Source organism: Elephantulus edwardii, unplaced genomic scaffold (genome assembly GCF_000299155.1).
Source record: "Elephantulus edwardii isolate Elephantulus edwardi_28Jun2011 unplaced genomic scaffold, EleEdw1.0 scaffold00052, whole genome shotgun sequence".
NCBI lineage: Eukaryota > Metazoa > Chordata > Mammalia > Macroscelidea > Macroscelididae > Elephantulus > Elephantulus edwardii.
In genome coordinates this window covers 6,153,526-6,166,581 of record NW_006399802.1, presented here as the reverse complement: position 1 = coordinate 6,166,581, position 13,056 = coordinate 6,153,526, and the positions used below count along the sequence as shown (strand labels likewise).

The 13,056-nt window shown below is 37.3% G+C and overlaps 1 protein-coding gene across 1 annotated transcript in view; it reads right to left on the bottom strand.

The window, feature by feature from the left end:
• Nucleotides 1–13,056, bottom strand: part of STX17 (syntaxin 17) — a 54,757-nt gene that overhangs the window by 9,951 nt on the left and 31,750 nt on the right. The window contains exon 3 of the mRNA XM_006886877.1: nucleotides 8,884–9,118. Coding sequence (XP_006886939.1) covers nucleotides 8,884–9,118 — 235 coding nt within the window. The remainder of the gene's footprint in view (nucleotides 1–8,883; nucleotides 9,119–13,056) is intronic.

Sequence of the window (13,056 nt, the reverse complement as noted above, 5' to 3'; positions counted from 1 at the left end):
CACAGTAGCTGGCAAATATTCCGAGTACAAGGGCTGAATAATTGCTACAGCTGTTTCTGCTGCTATTATTAACTCAGCTTACTGTATAATGTAAGATACAGACATGTTTGATGTTCAGCACAGTCTAATAAGAATTATGATATGCATAAGCATGGAGTGTTATGTGAGCACAAACGAAAGGCATTTCACTTAGCCATGAGGAGAAGAGGATATTGTGCTAAGGTTCTGAAGTTGAAGGCTGAATAGGCACAGAAGTTCCATAGGGTGAGAGGTGGGAGAAGCAGAGTTCAAGCTGGTGAGAACAATGTGTACACTGGCATGAGAATGCAAAGAGGTTCAGGAGAGGTGAAGCACACACCGCCTGCAGCACGGGAAACTGCAAACAAAGGCTGAGGCTTGGAAGTCTCCAATGAGATTATTTATGGCATTGTAACTTATGTTAAAGGCTTCATCTTTCCATTAGGTAAATATGGAACTATTTAAAGGAGCTGACATGAAACACAATATGAATGAAGGAATGTGTGAAACACAATGTACATGAATGAAACACAATGTAAATGCATTTTGTATGCAAACCTAAATAAAATTGAAAAAAGAAATAATTTTTTTTTTAAAAAAAAAGAGTGAAGACCACTGGGAAGTAGTAGGGTGCAAGAATTGGACTTTAGAAAAGAAACCCTGGCTGTTGAAGTTAAGGATGGAGGAGAAGGTGAAAATGTTAGAGAATAAAAATCAACTGGAAGGCTTTGTAATATGTCCAGTGCAAAATGCCCATGATCCACTGTGGGACAGGACAGAGGAACAGGAAGAAGAGATCCGAAAGCTCTACTTTCCTTTTCTCCTTTACTTCAAGCTCAAAACACCAATCAATCCAAGTTCTTTATAAACTTTCATTTAAATCACAATTTAAAAAAACACACAACAACCAAACACCCAAACAACACACCAATCACTTCCGGTTTTCTGAGCACCTGTGATGTAATGTGCTAGGTGTTGTTATGTACCATCGAGTAGGAATCAACCCATAGATGACCCTCCAGTGAGTTTTCAGAGGCAGTTAATCTCACGGAAGGAGACTGCCCATCCTTCTCCCGCGGGGCAGCTGGTGGATTTGAACAATGTGCTAGGTAGTGGGGATGAAAAGAGATTACTTGCCCTTGAGGAATTTACACTTTAGAAGACTCAGTCGTACCAAGAGACAATCTTAAAACATTAAGAGAGTGCATTAAGGTCAAGGGAGACAGAAAAATGTTGTGGCAGCTCCAATATATTATTTCGTGGCACTGGCATCTGACACAACTTGGTGTGATGGTCCAGTATGTGGGAAGTGACATCAGGACAATGAAGAGAGGAATGTATACTCTAAGTAGAGAGGCCAGCACAAAGAACCTCAAAGAAGACAAAATATAGCTAGCCAAACAGTAAGATCAGCCATTTGATGTTGCCAAAGCATGAAGTAAAAGAAAAGGAATTATGAAAATGACGTTCCTGATAGTTGGGAGAGGACTTAGAAACCAGTAAAAGACCTTGGACTTTATATGGTAGACAACAGGGAGTTACCCAAGCTGAGAAACGACATGATGGCAGGTGATACTAATCTACCCCTGACATTAGGTCTCAGGACACTAAACATATTTTTCTGTCAATTCCTTTTTTCAACCTGGTCTGTAACAGCTTGACATAGAATTCCATTACTGTTTTACATTCATATTTTAATGGACATTTTACCCACTTCTCAAGAAAAAGACCTGTTTGAATTGCGTGCTTTAGAAGGCTATAATAATTAACGAAAAGGCTTAGTAGAATTTAAGAGTGTTCTAATTTTGAGTCTTAATTTATCTGAACCTTTTTATTAAAGAGACAGCAAAAACATCAGCTACAGAGTTCTATAACATTAAAGCAAATAGCCAATATTCTAAAAGCTTTCAATGGTCTTTACAAACGCTTTAAAACAGCTAATTACCACATGCTGCAGGTAATCACATAAGGACGCTTTCATTTTCACTTCAACTTGGAGAACCAAACTGTTCTCTGACCTTTCTTCCACTTTACATTTCTATTGTCACACATATTTCAACTTCATTAATATAATGTTCAAGGAAGATAGCGGCATTATCATTAACAGACCAAAACTGAAGCATAACTTTGTAACATCATGCCTATTCCAAAGCCTTCTTAAACCATAACCTCTGGATTATTTAAATTTTAAAAAAAGGGAGGATTTGAATGACGTGTGCCAAGTTATACAACAAAATGAAAAGAGACCAACATAGATAAATTTTCATTTAAAAATGAAGGGGTGGGAAATGTTTGACATTTTTAATAAACATAAAAGATTTCCGTCAGTAAAAAATAAGAAGTGTTTGTCATTTACGTCTCACTTGAAACCAAACTGCGTATGCATCTCAGTTCAAATAATCTGAGAACAAAGAAGTCTGTTCTCTTCCATGGAAAGCCCTGTTGTAAACGCACAGCTCTGCACACCACTAATTGATGCAAGGCATGACTATCAATCAAGAAAGGAAACGCTCTAATTTCTACAAGTTTCATAATTTATTTATTCCAGTTTATATTACAGATCACCACCTCAGTGATGACCCTCTCACTTCAAACTTTTACACACTTGTGTGGACATGCTGAGGTAAAACATCGAGCTAGGTTACGGCTGCAGGACAGGAGGCTGAGGCACTCCTCGCTTGTCCACAGATGTCAACACAACAATTGTTTTACATGACATAACTATCTCTCAGCATTCCAGCCACATGCAGACAACAGCAAGTGCAAAGGACAAATGAAATATATAGTACTAACTACTATTTCTTAATCTCCAGAATTTGTTTTGAAGGTCTGACTCTTTTTATTCTGGTTCACTTTTCTGTGGTGAGTTTTTTCCTTCTAAATTGAAGGACTATGTTAAGCAAATCAGTGGGTGGCATTTTTCCAGTGGGTGCCATTTTTCCAATGGCATATGCTCACTTCTTCTCTGTATGACACTTTGGTAAGTCACACAATATGTCAAACTTTTTTAATAGTTCTAGGGAATTCGGTGGTATAACCCATAGGATGCAGTGCTGCAAACTCAGAGGTTGCAGTGTCTCCAGCTGCTAGAGCCCACCAGCAGGAGAAAGGTGGCCAGGCTCCTCCCATTGTGATTTTGTGATTTACAGCCTTGGAAACCCAATAAAGGGTCGCTATGGGTTAGAACTGACACCATGGCAGTGAATTTGAATCAAATTCTGCGCACTTAACAGACTACAGTGTGGTGTAAATGTAACTTTTACATGTACTGGGAAACCAAAAAAAGGCCATGTGATTCATTTCAAGGTGATATTACCTTTACTGTGGTGGTGTGGAACTCGACTTGCAATTATCTCTGAGGTATGTCTGTCTGTATTAATTATAAATTTTAAATATTAAAGTAGTTTTAGTTCAAGTGAGGGATAAACTTAATAACATGAACATAAGAGAGTATTTGGTTATTTATTTAACCAAACACTTTCTATATACTTCATGAGGAGAAAGGATTCAATCAAGAACTATAATGTAATATAGACATCCACAGAAACATAGAAATAGATGATATTTCTACTAAACTTTACTACATTAGGATAAGTTATGTTATACATCTAAATTCATTTAAAAAGCATCCCTTGAATTATTTTCATATTCTCACAACTTTAAAGGAAATAGTAAAATTAATTTATTGAACATCTGCATAAATCTGTCAATCAAAAGGAAATTACTTCTAAGCTGTGGCTTAACTTAGTTGAAAATCCAGGTTTCTGGGAAAATTAAAACCAACAGAAAATATAGTTTTCTGACTACTATAATACAAAAACCATCTACATGTTTCACAAAACGGGTCTGTACATGTACATACCTGTGATAAAATCTAATATTTCATCAAATTCAATATGCTAGCCTGAAGTTCCTAGAAGTTTTAAGATTGGATTCTTTTCCTTTGTGAATATTTGTTTAAAATGTAATAAGATTCTGTTCCTGTTGCGCTGTGGAAGTATGTGTGCCGGCTGGGGAGTCAGGAAAGACAAAGATAGAGAGCAGCACTGTTTCATTCTGTAAACCTTTCTAAATACAAATCGAATTTGTAGGCTCATCACTTCTCTTGGTGGGAAGCAATATGCTAAAAATGAAACGAGATGCACAAGTGAGACTGAAGGAGGTTTCTCCGATCAAGCAAGATTGGCAGAAAAGATTCAGTTTAGCAACTCTCAGAATCTGGACAAAAGAAACAGCAAAATCATCCGAGTTCCCTTCTAACCTTAATAAGCTGCTTTCAGTCTCTGGGAATGTAAACCATCCTACTCTCCTTGTTATTTCTATCTATAAATGAAAAACTATTTTTTATCTTACTCATGGAAATGTGTCAACACTGCTCTGAATCTTGGGTGATATTTCCAACCAATTTATTTAGAATCAGATTGAATTTTCAAAGGAAAAAGTATTTTAAGGCATTTAACTTCTATACACATAAAAATACATTTCTCTGTATGGGCACCACACTGGAGCAAGTATCTGAAGCAAAACCGAGGTGAAGCTGGAGAGCAAAGGACAGGAACAAGAACAACAGAAGCGTCCACAGTTAGAAGACCAATGCATGGAGCAAACGCAATTCCTACCCATCTGCTAAAGTATTATGCAAATCACTTGATTTCTTATTCGTTCTTTTCCTTTGCCACCCTCTCAATTATTTTTTAAGTAATACTTCTGGATTGAAGTCAACCTAGTAGAGATTCTCACAGTTGGTGAAACACTGAGGCACTCGGCGAGACAGTTTATTAATATTGGCTAGAACTCCGAGTCAAAGCAGAATCTGACCAGCAGACCATGCATAATCTGAAACTCTGCGTATTGTTTTAGGTGTAATTTAGGCATGTGACTTTTGAAAACCTGAATATGACTGTCTTGATCAAATTAGAGAAATGTTAGCTTTCTCTAAGTGGCAAGTGATTCAGTCTTTAGCTTATGTTGTATTCCACGAATTAAGAAGTTGGAGTCAAGAGAGCTAGAAAGTGAGTTTCACCTGCCACTTCTCTTTTGTACTCTAGCTCTGCCCCAATCCTTTTCATTTCTTGTGTACACATGCTTCCTCAAGTTCTGCCAATTTTTTTTCCCTTTTAACACCAGCCAACTTCCTAGGAGGAAAGTTAATTGCTAGCATACTGGGTAACTGGCTTCTCTGAATAATCACCCAATTCCTCTGATGACATATAAACCCCAGATTTCTAAGCCCACACAATTCTACTGGTATAGACACAAACAATGTGATAATAAAATGTAAACGAAGATGGCAAATCTTAGATTATTATCATATTGTAAAGAACCCCTCAGACCTCAACATTTTTCCTTGCTAGAGAATCACTGGTGGTAGGTAATTCAAAGCTAAACAGTCAAGGAGACTGACGCCAGCTACATGTTCCAAAAAACGCGTTCCAGCGTCTCCTCCCTGTTATTATTGCCACTACAACTGTCACAATGTCTGGGTGCAAGACTGCCCCTTAATCACACGGCACTAAAGCCCAGTTCTCCACACACGCACATGAAGTGTCAGCTTGCACTAACTGATAAGACTAGCAGGCAGCCTCGCCAGGATGGGGCAGTACCTACAGACAAACAGGATCAAGATTACAAACTACAAACCACACTGTCTCCAATACTCTTCCAATGACTGAGTCCTATTGTCTCCTATCCAAAATATTTTAGGTATTAGCTATCCTCATAGTGAAGTGATCGCAGCACTTTAGAAATCACAAAACTGCCTCAAAAAGATATGATTCCTATTTATAAAACATTTATTATTAAGGGTCTACTATAACACAGCAGGCTGCAATAACAGGTCTAAACAGAGCAAAGATTGGGAGGATGGCACAGGCTGGGCAACATTTAGTTATGCAGTAACAGTTTCTGTGAGTTGGGAACAACTTCACATCTCACAACAACAACAACAACAACAACAACATATATCATTGTACTAGGTTGTAAGGACACAACAAGAGCAAATTATCCAGAAACTTGGATGCTGGCCTATATTATTCTCCTGATAGCTTTTTTATTTCCTTGCAAAAGATGAAATAAAAAAAATAATATGGCCTTGCAGGTAGAAGGTGGCCCACGGGAATAATGAGTTTGTAAATTATTACCTAACTTGGGAGCATTATGGTGAGTGAAGTAGCTTAGTCCCACAAGGACAAATACTGTATAAAACCATTACTGAAGAATGAGAATGAGGATCCAAAGGGTGGGGAGGATGGAAAGAGAGGAGTGAGGGTGTGTGGGGGAGGGGAGATTAATCATGGGGTTGTACAATTTGATGGGGGGGAGGTGAAGGAAATTGAAAAAATCTGTTCTGAGCTGCACTGCAATCCCACAGCTGCGTGGTTCAAATCCACCAGATGCTCTGCTGGAGAAGGAGAGAAAATCTTCTGTACCAGTCAGATCCAATTTGATGGTACACACACAAAAAAATAATAAAATAAAAAAAAGGAAGAAGGAATCTCTTCTGGTAAACAATTTATTTGAATTTTGTAAATAAACTAGTATAAAAAAAAAAGATGGTGCAGGACCTCCAGCATAAATGAAGAGAAAAAAAGCTGTGTAGGTGTAACATCCTTCAGATTCTATTCTAATCTAGAATGTATTTCTAAAATGTAAGGATTTAAAACAATTTAGAAAGAGCCAGAAAATTCTAGCAAGATAGCATAAATTAAAAAGAAACAGAAAATGAGAGCTCCAATTCTAAAATAAGGCCTGGACAGGACAAAAAAATTAGTTTTTGGTGGTTAAAAAAATTAGCTTTTAACTTTTTTAATAGACAAATCAAGTAAGAAAAGGCCTTGTCAGTAAAGCCATTCATTACTCTTCAGATAGAAAGGGCAATTGCTCGGAAATATGAAATGAAGAATTTTTACCAGGTTTTTTTTCCTTAAAGATATTACTATAGTGTAATTCACAATTATCAATTACTGTTTTTGGCCTACAGGGTAAGGAGTTTTGCTGCCAACTCAAAAGTTCTAATTCACTAGCTACTTTGCAGAAGAAACACAGGCAATCTCCTCTCATGTGATTTACAGCCTCTGAAACCCTGCTGGAGGGTCTTATTCCAACTCAATGGCACATCACAAGTTTCACAAGCAGTAACAGTAGGACCCTCAGTGCAGTCTTTTTCCATATAATCAGTTAACTGAAAGGACTATACTGAGAAATAGATAACATATTCTATGCAAATTAGGATGCCAAAAAATTTTAAATGCCTAATACAGAAAGGGAGCTCTGGTGGCCTAGTGCTAAGGAGCTGCACTGCTTACCCAAAATAACATGGTCTGAATCCACCAGCTGCTCTGCGGAAGAAAGATGGGCAATTAGCTTTCAGGCTATTTACTGCCTCTGAAAATCTGCTAGAGGGTCAGCTATGATTCCAACTCAACAGCACATAAAACAAGAACAGGTCAGCCCTCCACCTGCAGATAAGCAAGGAACCTTCTGTAAGGAAATATTTTAAAATTCCTTTTCCATATATCAGCAAATGGCTATTTGCAGTCTTGAAGTTCCACTTCATTCAGTATAGCCTCAAAGGTTTCTTCTGTAAAATCTTCTTAGTGAATTTTTTTTTCTGTCTTAGTGAGAACTTTAGACATACTCAGAAGTCAACGATCAGCCAATTGGAATTAGAATAGCAGACGATCCAGGTAGGTCTCTGGATAATGTGAAATAGCTATATGGGGAGATGTTGTTAGGTGCCATCAAGTAGAGCACAAGCACAATTCCAGGCAACCCTTTGAATAACAGACCTGAATCCTGTCCAGTTCTGTGCCATCCTCACCATCTCTGGCATACTTGAGCCCACTGCATCTCTCTTCATTTTGATTGACTTCTAAAGCAGGCTTTACCTCTAATACTATAGCTACCCATGCTCCTCTACTGTTCATACATAGTGTGTTCAGAGGACTGCTATTTCAGAAGTGGATGGTCAATCCCGCTTTCTAGCCTGTCTTAACTGGGGAGCTCAGCTTGAAACCTGTCCACCATGCAAATCCTTCTGGCATTTCACACACAGGTAGCATAGCTGCCATCATCACAGCAACCTACAAGTCACCCAAGAACAGCAATCTGATGGGTAAGTGCTTCACTAATAAGAGCAAATGAGGGAGATGAGCTACAATTAATTGCATTAACATGCTCAAGAATAGTGCTTCTGTTCTATCACCTAGCCCACGACATAGTGCCATGGGTCTGAAAAGCTTGTGACAGCTATCCAAGGCATAAATGGGCCTCTATATGCCTAGAGTAACAGAGGAAGGAAAGTCACAAATAGGAGGAAGAAACAGAATGTGTGGCTAATTGCCTCTATGAACAGCTGCCTCCAGGAGACTAAAGGAACTGTATGGTGTGCAGTGGCCATGAGTAAATGTCTTGATCAAAGATTCTGTAGAATCTCTCTAAGGATTCTACAGAATCTTTGATCAAAAAAGGAGAAAATACAGAACTTCAAATTCCTATAGAATCCAATTTTCTGGAACAACCAAGCAGTCTGGGTGAGCCCCTGAACTTAATGATTTGAGATAATCTTTACATCTTAAAGCAAAAATATCTCCTAAAGTCTTCTTAAAACAAAGCAACAATTTAGCTGTATTCTTGTAAGAATTATCTATCTGGAGCAAACTGACAACTTGAAAAATCAGATAGGAAGCTTAGCAGAGAGTTGAGTCTATGTTAAAGAGGGAAGGATAATTTGGAGAAACAATTTCAATTGTGATCAGTGTCATGGACTACTACATCGAGAAATGACTAAATTGGTTTGTTTTGCTTTGTATATTCTCAATAACAATAAAAAATAAGAAATACACTTATTTTTAGAAAAATAAACACAATACGTACCACCAATAGTCATAGATCTGGTCAAAGAAGGCTGCAATACACTTTCTTCATCATTAAACTGTTTCTTAAGATTTTCTACTGATTCCAAATGGAGCTGGAGAAATTCTGCTGTTGCTGCTGATGCTTCTTCTTTAACTGGATCTATCATTCTTTTCAGAAGTCCTAGGTCATCTTTTCGAACTTTCAAACAAAGCTTCTCTATTTCTCGTATATTGGAACGGAGTTGCTATTGGGGAAAAAAATACAAAATTATTGCTACTATCTCTTAGTATATTTTTTTTAATTTAGAGGTATAATTTGTGAAAAAGTTTATTACAATAGAAAGTATAGAGTAATACTTTGCTATTTCCATGGCTTTGACCACATTGTTTCTTAACACCTACACCCTGAATCTCTGATATTAAAGAAGACTACGATGAGGGTAGCAATGACTCTCTATAGTAAATCAAATATTAAAGAAAAATACAAGGAAAAAAATTCCCCACCTCACCAATCATTACTCTTAACCCAGTCCATTAATATATTTCTCATTGAGCTCATGCAAACATTTAACATTACATTGACTTCCTTTCTTTTTGAAAAAAATATTATGTACAGTAATATAAACATATCACTCTGCACTCCAATTTAACAATATTTTAAAAGTCAATAAATGGATCCTATTCAGAGTATACATACAGTATTATGAAGTCAACCACTCCAACAGTGACGACATTCATGCCCTTCTTAGCTTTTAATTGTTATAAATTAGGAAATAAATCTTTGCATATATGATAGAGACGATTTTGTTTTAGAATAATTCCCAGCATAGAGGCATCAGTTAAAGAATACATGTGGATTTTTTTTATTTCAATAGTTAGTATAAGTCTCCTTTGTCAAAATAAAGGCTGTAACATCTCACCCTACCCATTCACAGAGCCCATTTCCCTTCACTTTGCCAGTCCTGCCTGTTACCTCCGGGCTTCTTTACTCTGCCCTTCCCAATGAGTAGAGCTACTGGATTTTCACCAAATTCTTTCTTTTCCCTTCTTTAACAAAAACCACTTATTGGAATAAAAAAAAATGATTTTTCCTTTACTTTGTTGACATAATAAATTATGCAAAGGTTTCATTGTATTGAGACAGGCTTCTAACCCTGGAATTAAAAACTCCCATTGATAAATACAAAATTTCTTTTTAAATTTTTAATATTTTATTTATAATTTTGACATATATATCTGGCCTAGTGAGGCTTGAATCTGCCATCTGCTTCACAGGACAAGGATGGACAATTTCCTTCCAAACTATTAAGTGCCCCTGAAAACCTGCTGGAGGGTCAGCTACGGGTCAGTCCTGACTCAGTTATACAAAACAACAACCACTACATATGTGTGTATCTAAACCATTAAACTCATGCTACTAGATTTAAGATTGTGCTAGCATCAATACACAAACTGGGGACCTCCCTAGTTTTTCCAATAGTCTATATAATTTGAAAAACATAGAAGCAGGCTTTACTTGGAAATTAAATATAACTTGCAAAATTATTTGAGCCTGATATTTTTGGTTTCCTAAAATTCACAGATCTCTGTTTATATACGATTTTAAATTCTTTTCTCCTAAAGTGTTTTCATAAAAGGGAGTTCTGGTGGCTCAGTGATAAAGGGTTGCACTCCCAACCCAAAGGCTAGCAGTTCAACCACCAACTGCTCAAAAAGACAAGCAATCTCTTCCTGTGTGATTTAGAGCCTCTGAAAACCTGCTGGAAGGTCAACTATGAGTCCTTTCCAACTCAACCACACCCAACAGCAGAGTGGTAGGGTTTTTTTTGTTTGTTTGTTTGTTTTGTTTTATCTAGAGAATATGTTTTATTGATTCACAAAAAGCAGGTGACTAGTTGGTTAGATGATGATGATGATGATGATGATGATGATGAACTTGAAAGTTATTTCATAGAGTGAATGTCATATTACAAATTTTAAGATCTGGTGAGCTGAACTTGTCTAACAGTTTAAATTTGTACAGTTAAGGGCACTCACTTTATATTACTATGTAATGGGAAAAGAAAACATCTTGCATAGTGATATGAATGCGAATTCCTTCCATGATGAATAATTTATTAGTCTAGATTCATATCCTATATGATCATGTAGAAGTCAGTATACAATCCTTTAGCCATCTTAAAGTAGGTCTTTTTCCACCTCTCTCTCACTCATTCATAATAATAATTGAGTGCCTGTTACAAATAAGGCATGGGTGTAAGCAATCATAAAAAAATACGTACTCCTTGCCCTCAAGAGCTGAAAACCTAGTTGTTGTTGTTGTTATAACAACAGAGTGTTTTTGTAGATATTAAAAATCTCAAAAGAGTGTTGTGAACTCAGGACCACATTTCCTTTGGAAGTATTTGAATGTGTGTTGGCAGCTTCACAAAGCTAGGGATGAAAATTGGATGCCAGGGCTTGGTAAGTTTGAGGACCCAAGGGCACTGGGTTGAGATTTTAAAGCTCTGCACCTTAGGGATTGTTGTTGTTATATGCCGTCAAGTCACCTGTGACTCAAAGTGAACCTATGTACAACAGCCCTAAACCCTGCCCTATCCAGTGCCATTCTTACTGTCTCCAACAAACCTAACCCCATTACTCCAGTCACTGAGCCAATCCATCTCATCAAGGGTCTTCCTCTCCTGCGCTGTCCTTCTACCCTACCAAGCATGATGACCCTCTCCAAAGACTGATCCTGCTTTGCAACATGTCTTCAGAATCCATGCCTTGGAGGACCAGCCTGGCATCACCCTCTTCAGGACAGACTTGTTTGTTCTCCTAGCAGTCCATGGTATATTCAATACTCTTCTCCAGCACCACTACTCAAAGACATCAGTTCTCCTTCTATTATCTCTAATGGCATGGGACATTTTGAGTAAGAGAATCATATGATCTACTAAGCTGGAGACCAAAAGGTGAGGAAAAATGGGGTTACTTTCATAGTTTATAAAGTCATTTCTAGATCCATCATGAAATACAATGTGTTGAGTGACAGGATAATATCCATATACATACAAGGAAGTCCATTGAATACCACCATCATTCAAATATATGCACCAACAACCAGAGCCAAAGACGAGGAAATAGAAGATTTCTACCAACTTTTGCAGTCAGAGATTCATCGAATATGCAATCAAGATGCATTAATAGGCGAGCTCTGGTGGCCTAGTGGCACGAAGCTGCACTGCAATCTCAGAGTTACATGGTTCAAATCCACCAGATGCTCTGCTGAGAAGGAGGAACAATCTCCTCCTGTATCAGTCAGATCTGATTTGACGGTACACACAAAAAATAATGAAATAAAATAAAAAATTTAAAAAAAATATTAACTTTAAAAAAAGATGCATTAATAATAATGGGTTACTGGAATGGAAAAGTTGGGAATATAGAAGAAGGATCAATAGTTAGAAAATATGGACTTGGTGACAGAAATGAAGCTGGAGATACAATGATAGAATTTTGCATAATCAATGACTTACTCATTGAAAATACATTTTATAAGAAACATAAACACAGGCTATACACATGGAACAAAAATTTGACCTTGAGTCTATCCCACCTGAATTTCAAAAGCATCTAGGAACAGGTTTGAGGCTTTGGACATTAATGAGCAAAGACTGGATGAGCTGTGGGAGGATATCAAGAACATCATCCAGGAATAATGCAAAAGGTCATTACAAAGACAGAGGAAGAAGAAAAGACCAAAATGGATGTCAGAAGAAACTCTGAATATTGCACTAGAGCGCCAAAAAGCCAAAGCAAAGAGAAGATATCAAAATATTAAGGAATTGAACAGAAGATTCCAAAGGGCAGAGCGGGAAGACAAAATAAAATATTACAATGAAAGGAGCTGGAGTCAGAAAATCAAAAGGGCGAAACTCGCTCAGCATTCCTTAAGCTGAAGGAACTGAAGAACAAACTCAAACCTCAAGTTGCAATGCTTAACAATGTGTTGGGCAGAATATTAAATGATTCAGGAAGCATTAAAAGAAGATAGAAAGAGTATACAGAGTCATTGTACCAAAAGGAATTGGTGGACACAGAAGAATTTCATGAAACAACGTATGAGCAAGAGCCTGTGGTGATGAAGGAAGAAGTTGAAGCTGCTCTGAAAGAACTGGCAAAGAACAAGGCCCCAGGA